Below are 11,577 nucleotides of genomic sequence, written 5' to 3'. Positions count from 1 at the left end.
AGCAAATTGGTTTATATCAATATAGATGTGGGTTAAGAACCTAAAAAGAATGTCAAGGATCAGGCTAACTATTGGAACTGTATTACACATATAAACTGTAATACTGTTACACTTGGCAAAATACAAAGTATGAACGCACATTACCTTCACAGTTTGCACTTAAGATTCTCTAAGTGACTATACAGTTAATTTTCACAAATGATCAGAGATTAGAAAAATCTGATTAATTTCTAATTTATTGTTCATCAGCAATCAACAGGGACAACTGTAACTGCAAATCTCCAACCTTCCCCAAAAAAAAATAACAAAAAGGAAAGGTTTACTTATTTCAGACTAGGGTGTGCCATGACCTAGATGTTACCAAGATGGATTCCAAGTCATAGGGAGAAAATCCAGACATGCTGTGCTATTTATACTTTTATCTTCCTTCTTCAAAAACAAAAATATCCTTTAAAATGGTAAACATAAAGAGAACACACACACAGCTGAGTCCTGAGAGGTGGTGGATGATTCAATTAAAAGGATCCCTTGTTTGCAACAAAGGAAAAAACACCCAGAGTCAGTGTGCACACTGTTGGCCATTTCACTCCATGGCAGGATAATAGCTGCCTGCTCTCCTTGGCTGTCTGATGAAGGATGGTTCGCAGAGTACTGTAATAACTCAAAGGCGGATGCAAGCTGCGCGCTGATTGGCCACAGTCTCGGGAGAGTCTCTCTGCCAGCCCATTACGTCACTGTGGCCCGGACCCCAGCCAGGGACACCCCCTGCTCCCCCCCACCCGGCACAGTGATCCCAGGGCCGCTGCACCCTCCTCTGTGCCTATGGAGACATGTATCCAATGAGTGGTTCTATAAGTCATGACTTCAGTGTATGCTGTCCTGTGGTACAGGCAGTGCTGTGCGACTGCACATACATGTAACCGGCAGCCACACATACATGCATGTGACGGTTATGTTGTGTCAGTGCGCGGCCAGTATAGTCCCCCCTCCCCCTCCACTAACGGGTTAAACACAAAATGGAACCCGTCCTGTGATTGGCGGACTCTACACGGGGAGCTCGGTCTGAATAAAATGGAGGCGGGTTGGTGCTGTTTTCTCCCATGATTAGACATGACATGAACACGGGTGGCGGTTCCCCGAGTGACTCCCCTCCACCCACGAGTGCGTGAGAGCCCTGACCAGGTCCATCTTGTCTGGCGACTGTTTGGAGGCGCCATGTAAATGTATGGAGCAGATTCCACACACACAGCTTCCCTCTCACACCAAGGGAATCCCTAACCCATCGTAATAAATAGACGGGTGTAAGATAAAGTGTGGTCACTGTCACATCTATACATAATATGTCTGCAGTATATAAGTGGTACATATACCAATAACGTGAGAAACACGAATAGTAATTATACAAGATGTGGACAGATATTGTGAAATATATATAGAATGTATATATGACAATAATTAATAATGACACCAAGAAAATAAACACAGTCACAGCTAAGTAACTATTGACAGGAAAGATATTCGTTTGTCATGTTTGGAGCTCAGAGCAGCGGTGTCGAATGTGCGTGACGGAAGAGGAAGGCTGATTCCAGGCACTACTGGCTGGCTGGGGACAGAGAAGGGAGGCGGAGGATAGGGAGGCCGCGGTGCATTGTGGGCTGCCCCAGAGCGAGCTGAGGCTGCTCACACACACAATATGTGTTGGCTCGCCAAAAAGGAGCAGGCAGGGTGCCCTCCACAGCATGTCATGTAACCGAGGAAGGGGCCTGTGAAGCGGCTTGGCCTTTCCTGCGGGGCAAGAAGACGACCCTGTGTGCAGGGAGCAGGGGCTGGGGGGTGTGGGAAAGGCGGGCAGGCATGTCTTTCAAGGAGGCCAAGACTGGGGATAGAAGCAAGAATCCAGAAGACCATGGCAGAAAGCAGACTACAAGTGAGCCTGGACTCTCTCTTATGCCTTCCCCCCCTTGCAGCTTGCAGGGATGGAGGGCTAGCAGGGTAGATGGCAGGCTGGGGCTCTGCATGTATTCCTGGTCTCTCCAGACCCACTATTTATGTCTTCTTGTTTATGGCTTGCAGGCTGGATCAACGGCATGGAGGTGGGCAACCCAGCCGGCACTTCTGGCGAGAAGAGAAACCACCATTGGAAGAGTTACAAGTTGATTATTGACCCTGCTCTGAAAAAGGGGCAACACAAACTCTACCGCTACGATGGACTGTACTTCAGCATGCCTGTATGTGCTCTCCAGGGGGGTTGTGAGTTGTTAGCATTTGTAGACATCACCTTATTGCTACTGAATGGTTCCAAGCTGTCAAGATCATAGAAAGTTGTTTCCTGCAGGTTATCCTGCGCTTCAGGATGTTAGTCCATCTGATCTGCTTCTTGAGTGTTTCCTGAATGAAGCCGGCCCCCTATAGTAAAATATCCATGTGTGCATCTTGACAAGTGTGTCATGTGTACACAGCCTCCCACTGCTCTCATCATTAATATCTGGCTTCTTTGTTTATTTATTTGCAGAACTCGGGCGTCCCCCCAGTCGATTCCGTCAGAGATCCCCGGATCGGAAGGATATGGACCAAAAATAAAGAGATCGATTTAACTGTGCCGAAACTCAAGGTATTTTGATGGCAGCTGCTTCCTTCATAGTGATCCTGGCACTTCCCACTTAAACTGTTACTTTGTCATCAATGTCAGCACTGAGAGATCGGTGGATAATAAGTATCAGTAATGCATGTGTTGTTTACAGCTGCTTGTGCACAACGTGCTGCTCTGCTCCACCGAGGCTGACAGTGTGTGCGCCCTATTAGTGATTGTTCTGACAGATGGCTCCTTGTTATCTCTGCTAAATAGTAATAACTGTTTAATATCACGAATCGTGTGTGCATGTGAGGGTGCATGTCGTCTTTATTCAGCAATCTACCCTTATTTTCATTCTGATCTCAGATCGACGAGTTTTATGTCGGGCCAGTACCCCCCAAGCAAGTGACTTTTGCAAAACTCAACGACAATATACGGGAAAACTTTCTGAGTGACATGTGCAAGAAATACGGGGAAGTGGAGGAGGTGGAGATATTGTACAATCCCAAGAACAAGAAGCACCTGGGCATTGCCAAAGTCATGTTTGCCACCGTGAAAGGCGCCAAGGACGCAGTGAAAAACTTGCACAACACTTCCGTGATGGGCAATATCATCCACGTGGAGCTGGACACGAAAGGTGGGTGAGCTGGGAGAGTGAGGGGTCCCGGGATCGGTCCCCCTGTGGCATGCATGTGTGATGGGTACAGAAGTGTAATGCCGGTGTGGATAAGAGCCCACTGACAGCTGTGTGCACATTCCCTATGTCCCCTGCATGTCACGTGTGGAAAGTGTTTCCAGTTGCTAGGAGACTGCAGACCTGGGTTGTCTATCTCTAAAACTTTATGCTGCTGTCAGTTTCCTACTCTTGCATTTCCTTACACTCTTTATGTTATCCAGTCACTCTTCCTAGTTCCAACTGGTCCACACTGATTTTTAGATGTTTTAAATATATTTCTTTGCAATGCATAACTTCCACAAAGTGACAGACTAGACAATGCAAATAGAGATTGGATATTGTTACACCTGACAGCTCATGTCTGTTGCCTGCTCTATGGGCTGTTTTGTTTTTGTCTTTAGTTATACACTCAATTGTGATGCAGTGTAGATATAACATTTATTTTAATTAGTATTGTGCAGTGTAGGCTGGCTGTGTTTAATGGTATTTGAATATGATGTCCCTCACATATGCCTTTTTATGGCTGTTCTGTTTCAATATAATTTTATGTCACTGTTACGTTTGTTTTTTGTTTTTCTCTTTTTATGTGTCAATATTATATTACTCCAATAGGCATTTTTATTTGGGATTTAAAAAATAGTCTGTAAGCAAAAGACTGTTTAGTTAAATCTTAAAAATGTAGTGTCAAAATATTTTAATGATTCATAGCTTGTTTTTTAATATATACTTTTCCAAGTGAAAGTGAATACTGGTAAAGTGACAAGTTCTGCAGAACAGGGAAAATAAAAAGGGATAGAACAGTGTAGTAGGAGCACATCTGAATAATAACACATTGTCTATAGGATAACTAAGTGAAGTGATAGTATACACCAAATAAGACTTGTTCTCCTTCTAAATAGTAATATGATTAATTTTATTAGAAAAAGTAGCATAGTTTCATTATATTTCTTAACTGTTATGTGATTAATCTTCCACATGTTGTGACTCTTGCTGATTATAAAGATTCAAATATATTGATTACACAGTTGTGCATATTTATTTTATTGTTTTTTTTAAATGTGTCACCCGACAAGGTTTTACTCTTCTCTTTCCATCTGCAATTCTAATAAATACCAAATGACTGTCTGTTTTTACTTATTGGGTAACCTATAAAAAGTGGTGAAATGAGGACCATCAAGGCCCTGGTGCTGCTTCTTGGACCCACCACTAAGCTGCACAGCCAAAAGCTGATGCTATGCTTATAGCCTAGGGACGGTGTGACCGCTCAGGCCAATAAGTAGCTATTGGTCAGTGCTCTCATTTTGCCCAGTCATCAGTGTACTTCAGAGATGGGCTCACAGTCCCATCTGCTCCGCCATAATTTGACACTACCTGGCCCCAAAGGGAAACCTGGGTGTTTTATACTGGCCCTCTCCCTCCACCCCTCTTGGGTTTCCAGGATAAAACCACTTAATTATGAACAAATATTACTGCTTTAAAACAAGAAGCACAGTCTCTAATTAAAAACCAAAACACAGATGCTTCAGAAATAGTCACTGATAAATATTAAACAGCGAATTGTCTTAGTATAGTTGAAAATTGTACATTTTGAAAAATCAGCACTCGTACATATTGAAAATGGCACAATGAAAAAATAGTAATGTGCGTAGTCCTCCTTCATAGTCTTAAATGTTAATATTGTATAATAGAAGTTGTAGTACTACTACAGCTCTAAGCGTCTAAGTGAAAGAAATGTATAAATGCCTGCAGCTAATTTTTATCTGTCATTTATTCACAAATATTTTGTAGTATGGAAGCTGGAGGTTCTGAAAGTCATGTGATGGCAACTATTTCCATATTAGGGGTACATGCTTCCCCTGTTCTTTTACCACCAGCAATGACCAGGAGATACCTCTAATCCAAGATGATAGGGGTACAGTGTTGTGCAACAAGCACCCCAAAAACAGTCAGTTTGATCAGTGGAAGTGGCATGAGAGTGATCCTCTCAAAATTCTAATTTCTGCTGTTACTACTGCCCATTACAATAAATGCCAAATGAGAAAATGAACTGCTGTAGAAAAGTATAATGTTATAATTATTTATCGTTAACATTAGTGTTAAAATTGCTCATAAATGTATTTTTTGTTTTTGTTACATGTTATCATCAACAGAGAGAATCCTGGAAAACCTTTATTCACTTATTTACTTTAGTGATCCTTTCCCATTGTGCATGCTTATTACGTGTATTTTCCTTGTTTCTGTTAACTTTGAATTTTTAGACTTGGTCATAATAATAATAATAATAATATTTATTTATATAGCGCCCCTAATTCCACAGCGCTGTACAGAGAACTCGCTTACAGTCTAAATTTCCTAACACACAGACTAGGGTCAATTTATTAGCTGCCAATTAACCTACCAGTATGTTTTTTGGAGTGTGGGAGGAAACCAGAGCACCCGGAGGAAACCCACACAAACACAGGGAGAACATGTAAACTCCTCTTAGATAAGGCCATGGTCGGGAATTGAACTTATGGCCCCAATGCTGTAAGTCAGAAGTACTAACCACTTAGCCACTTATAACATACAGTTTTAGTACTTGCATGGGTTAATGTGATTAAAGGACCACGATACCCCAAGATTGAAATACATTGTTCAGTGTTATCCTGACATTCTACTGCAGCTCCGTTAAAACATTAGCCAGCTGCAACTCCTCCACATCTTTAAGACCGTGATCTGATGGGATCTGACACAGGTTAAAAAGCTGAGACTGAGTTGCTCTGACTGCACTGGCCCTGACCTTGTGTGTGACTCTACCAATCCACACTCTGCATTTCTGCAAAGCAAGTCTGTCTAGCTGTCAGTCACTGTCTGATTGTTAGTTAGAGAAGAACCTCCTTCCTAACATGTCAACTAGTTCCAGAGCAGTGATAGAGAGTATGGTGGACCTGTTTACTTATGTAAAAACGCCAGTTATTTAATGTATATTATTCAGCTTGGTAATGCACATCATTTGATATTTATTAATGTCATATTCTAGCTTTATTAACTCTTTAAAAATTGTGTCAATTAGCACTGTTACCTGTTGTAACTACACAATGGATCATTGCAGACAATATAAACATCTGTTATCCAAGAGGAAACTATTTTGAATCTGTCTCAGAACTTTCACTGTGTTACCAAAGAAAATGTGGGATTGGAATTTCAGGTCTAATCATAACATATGTTGTAATCGGTGCTTGCCTGCCCATTGTTTTTACACTAGCTTCCTTTAATTATTATTTAGTGGAAAACTGCAGATTAACTGTGGTAGCTTTTTCGCAAATACTGCAACTGTCATCTGGCTGATGATTTCAGTTGGAGCCTGTTGCACAGCACGTTGTTATGTTGGCAGAGTACTAACAATGAAGCCAACAGTGAGCTGGCATTAACAAAGCCGTTTCCTATTTTGCACCTACTTTTTTGTATGCGAGAGATGTTTGCTATATTTATATTGAGTATAACCATAATTATTTTTCATTTGGTTTTTCATTTGTGTGGTTATGATTTAGGCATTTTAATCTCTGTCCTATTTACAGATTATCTTTTTGTAAATATATGAAACATACGTTTCCAGTCCAATATACTTGTATTTTATTGGGCATTTGAAAACTGATATCTTTGAAAACTAGATTATATTGATAATGTACGTTACTGTTTAATAAGATAGCTAGGTTTGTGTCTGAGATGCTTTTCTAGAAAGTTTTTGTTTACTGATGCCTAGTTATTTGAAAACTTTGTGGCAAGCTTGCATTCTATATATTACCTTTAATGTGGTTTTATATCCTACACACGACTATACCTCGAACAGATGTTACATTTCCTCTTCTGTCTCCCCCCTCTACCAATCCCTTCACTGGCTCCACTTACCCTACAGAATCCTGTTCAAGCTCCTCACTCTTACATACAAGGCCCTCGCCAACTCCACTGCACCCTACATCTCCTCCCTCCTCTCTATTCACGCTCCATCCCGCCCTCTCCGATCGGCCTCTCTTCCCCCCTGATCACCTCCTCCCACGCGCGTATCCAAGACTTCGCCCACGCTGCCCCCTTCCACTGGAACAAGCTCCCTCCCGCCATCAGAACTTCCCCCAATCTGTCCAGCTTCAAACAGTGTTTAAAAACCCACCTTTTTCTTAAAGCTTTCCAGTCTCCCACTTAACTTCCCACCTGTTCTTCTGCCTCCGTCCCCTTCATTCCCCTCCCCCTAGCCTTCACGCCCCTTCATTCCCCTCCCCCTAGCCTTCACTCCCCTTCATTCCCCTCCCCCTAGCCTTCACTCCCCTTCATTCCCCTCCCCCTAGCCTTCACTCCCCTTCATTCCCCTCCCCCTAGCCTTCACTCCCCTTCATTCCCCTCCCCCTATCCATTCCTCCTTCTTTCCCTCCCTCCCCTGTGTCTCTCTGTCAGTCTACCCCACCCCTTAGATTGTCTGCTCCTTTGAGCAGGGTCTTCTCTCCTCCTGTCTTCTCCACTTTTTTTTTTTGAACTCTTTATTTAAAGAGGAAACAGGAAAGACACAATCAACACGTCTGACATTAAGATATTAATATTCAGGATGTCTCCTCTATGTTTTATACTTTTATATGATGGGGAATGGAGGGGAAGGGGAAAGAGGAAGGAGGGATGGGAGGTAGTAAGGCACAAGTACTGTTAACAATATTGTTGATAAGTAAATAAGCAAACTTGGAACATTGCTGGGAAAAGCTAAGCCACACGGCTACATTGGCTACCAAAAAGAAAACTAGCATACAAACATTACTCACCGGCAGCGCGCCGTATCCCGCCCGGGGGATCCGGGGGCGGCCCAAAAGCTATATTCCGTCTGCAGGAGGGGGAACCGTACTGGAAAGGCAGCTACGGCTTTCTAGAAAAAACGACAGGGCCCACATCTTATCGAAATTATATGATTTATCATGAAGGTAACACGTTATACTCTCCATGCTTGCGACATGTCCTATGTAGGACCGTAACTCCTGCATAGAGGGAGCCCTAGGGCAGTGGTTCCCAAACTTTTGCAGTTCACGGCACCCTTAGAGTCTCCAAATTTTTTCAAGGCACCCCTCCAAAATAATTACTGAGCAGTCCTGTTTTAGAAGTAGTTGGGTCAAAAAATTGTAATAAGTATTTAGGTCACGACAGAAATACTTATTTAGTTGTATGCAAAAATGCCCCTCTGCATCCAGAGACACTGCCCCCTCTGCATCCAGGGACACTGCCCCCTCTGCATCCAGGGACACTGCCCCCTCTGCATCCAGGGACACTGCCCCCTCTGCATCCAGGGACACTGCCCCCTCTGCATCCAGGGACACTGCCCCCTCTGCATCCAGGCACACTGCCCCCTCTGCATCCAGGCACTCTGCCCCCTCTGCATCCAGGCACTCTGCCCCCTCTGCATCCAGGCACTCTGCCCCCTCTGCATCCAGGCACTCTGCCCCCTCTGCATCCGGGCACTCTGCCCCCTCTGCATCCGGGCACTCTGCCCCCTCTGCATCCGGGCACTCTGCCCCCTCTGCATCCGGGCACTCTGCCCCCTCTGCATCCGGGCACTCTGCCCCCTCTGTCACGCTGTCCCCTCCTCTGCCCTCTGTCACGCTGTCCCCTCTGCAGCCCTCTGTCACACTGTCCCCCTCCGCTGCCACACTGTCCCCTTCCGCTGCCACACTGTCCCCCTCTGCTGCCACACTGTCCCCCTCTGCTGCCACACTGTCCCCCTCCGCTGCCACACTGTCCCCCTCCGCTGCCACACTGTCCCCCTCCGGTACCACCATCCTTTTCACTCTGCCCCACGCCAGACATAAAAAAAAAAAAAAAAAGAGAAGACAGAAACTTACCAATCAGCGCGGCGCCGGGACCCAGCAGCCTCCTCTCTCCCGCAGCTGTCACTGAATATAGACGTCAGTGACAAGCTGCTGGGAGAGAGGAGGCTGCTGGGTCCCGGCGCCGCGCTGATTGGTAAGTTTCTGTCTTCTCTTTTTTTTTTTTTTTTATGTCTGGCTCGTGGCACCCCTGGGAGCCGCGGCGCACACTTTGGGAACCGCCGCCCTAGGGTCTTTCCAATGTTTCGCTATTAGGGATTTAGCTGCTGCCAAGATGTGGGAGATAAGCTTATTAGATGGCGCGCTCTCCCTCTTCTCCACTTTTAACTCTGCTCGCCAGCTTCCCTGCCTTCCTCCTTGAAGACCCTCTTCTCCCGTCCCCTCTCGTTCCCTCCTCTTCTCCCTGGGGGTCTCCCTCTCATCCGTGCCCTCCCTCCTTGGGGCCGTTGTTTCCTGACGTTCCCCTCTCCCCGCCCCGCTAGCTGTGCCTTGAGCTCACTGAGTTACTGTGATTATTGTTTACTGTACTGTGCTGTCTCACCTCGTATTGCAATTTCGTTTGTCCCTGTACGACGCCGCAGACACCTAGTGGCGCCCTATTAATAATAATTAATAATAATAATAACATTTGCTGTATTTTACATGCCTGCATAAAGATTCCAATCTCTGCATATGCGCTTTTACCTTCTCTTCTCAACAAGTAGAACCTTTGGTGTCTAACTTCAGATTATCGGACCGGCTCTCTTTAAAGCCTGGAAAATACCCCAAGCAGGAGAAATCTGTAATCCTTTCTGTGTCGGGGAAAAGGCAGCGGTAGTTGGCTTCCAAGTCTCCTCTGTAATAAACTAAATGTGCAGATTACATGGATTATCTCAGAGGATTGTTCCTATAGATGTAACAGGAAGCAAACTGACATGCTGTACTTTAGCATTTTAACTTTTTGTCTTGTCAATACCAATTTAGGTGATGTGAGGGAAGGGTGAATATAGGCACATTTGGAAATTATTTAAAATAAAGCTTCAATTGAAATTCAGGATAAGAATTAAGCATTTAGCCTTCAATGTTGGGGGAATTAATTGTCCTGTTGCCCATTTATATATAAAATCCTGTTTGTAATAGAGCTAAACAAAATAAGATTTAAATGAAGTATGTACACCTATCTGAATTTGTCCATCGTGTCTTTGCCAACGGTTACTTTGTTTGAAAAGCTGGTTAGTAGGGTTGACGTTCCTTGCCTTGCATCATGCTGCGGGAGTACAGGAGACTGACCGACTTTTGTAAAGTCCTATAGGGAAAAAAAATCTTGTGTATTCACACACATTTGTAGGATAAGTGATGGCACAGCAAGTAGGTGAAGTTTTTGTCCTTTATTGGCAACTTTATTAGCCATTGTTTGAGGGCCGTGGGGTGTATCATTTACTGTTTGTGATGTACGGATCAAGACTTGTGCTATTATGGTTTACTATCATGTTGTGGATTGCAGTAAGATTGAACAGCACATTTACTTTTACAATATATTATGTTTGAGAAATCAGTTAAATCTTGACTTGAAAAGATTTTACAAGGTTCTATAGTGTATATCTACTTAAAAGCAAATAATTATGTAGAGATAGACCAGAGTAGTGGGTGAGTGTACACCTTTTGAAAAATGAGCAATAGTTTGTAAGTTAGGGGTGTAATACTGGCCAAACAAGCGCTTATATTAATAAACTGTACCAATATGACAATAAGTGTGCCTCAAAAAATGTGCTGGCTGCCAGAAAATTATTCAATTTAAATGAATTGGACTATCAATGGACATGCCCATAAATCCAGTTAGCCACTATGGCTGTGTGCGGTTGGCCAGCTTTCAATCACAGTAGGGCCCCATTTGAACTGGTCACTCTGCTCAAGTGCCTAAAGACCAGGGGGTAAATGTATGAACGTGCGGGTTCTTCAACACCCGCGTGTTCGGCGATTAAATTTTAAGCGGCGCTGCATTGTAAAGGGAAACTTCCCTTTACAATGCAGCGCCGCTTGAAATTTAATCGCCGAACACGCGGCTGTTGAAGAACCCGCACGTTCATACATTTACCCCCAGATCTTTCCAATTTGGCCACTAACGTACGCCACATTGGAAAGTGATCCAGGAACTCGGCTGGATGGCGGGATTGGCTTTACAAACAATCCGTCCGAAAACTATCTGTGTCTTTTAATATTAATCTTTTACTGTTTAAAAATAAAAGCTATATTTCTTTAAAAAGCACACATTAAATACAGCAAAACTCATTTTGTTACAAAGAGCCCACTCTGAATCATGGATAATTGTCATAAATGCTTAATCTGAGTAAGAACCCAAAACATGAATGGCTTGTATCCTTTTTAATGCAAATTAATTATCTACTACCCAGTAATAAACTCATTTGTAATCTGTTGTAAGATTATAATTGGTCTTTTCATTATGTTTATTAGCTTATACTAATTTGTACACAACAGTAAAGTTTCTTAAAATT

At 43.6% G+C, this 11,577-nt stretch overlaps 1 protein-coding gene across 1 annotated transcript in view; it reads left to right on the top strand.

Moving 5' to 3' along the window:
* The first annotated feature begins 1,674 nt into the window (after positions 1–1,674).
* SETD1B (SET domain containing 1B, histone lysine methyltransferase) overlaps positions 1,675–11,577 on the top strand; it is a 50,982-nt gene continuing 41,079 nt past the window's right edge. Inside the window, exons 1-4 of the mRNA XM_075178068.1 lie at positions 1,675–1,927; positions 2,074–2,228; positions 2,513–2,611; positions 2,939–3,209. Coding sequence (XP_075034169.1) covers positions 1,855–1,927; positions 2,074–2,228; positions 2,513–2,611; positions 2,939–3,209 — 598 coding nt within the window. The 5' untranslated portion in view covers positions 1,675–1,854. The remainder of the gene's footprint in view (positions 1,928–2,073; positions 2,229–2,512; positions 2,612–2,938; positions 3,210–11,577) is intronic.

The sequence above is a fragment of the Mixophyes fleayi genome, chromosome 1 (assembly GCF_038048845.1).
Source record: "Mixophyes fleayi isolate aMixFle1 chromosome 1, aMixFle1.hap1, whole genome shotgun sequence".
NCBI lineage: Eukaryota > Metazoa > Chordata > Amphibia > Anura > Limnodynastidae > Mixophyes > Mixophyes fleayi.
The sequence above is the reverse complement of the archived record's forward strand: the minus strand, read 5'-3'. Positions and strand labels throughout refer to the sequence as shown.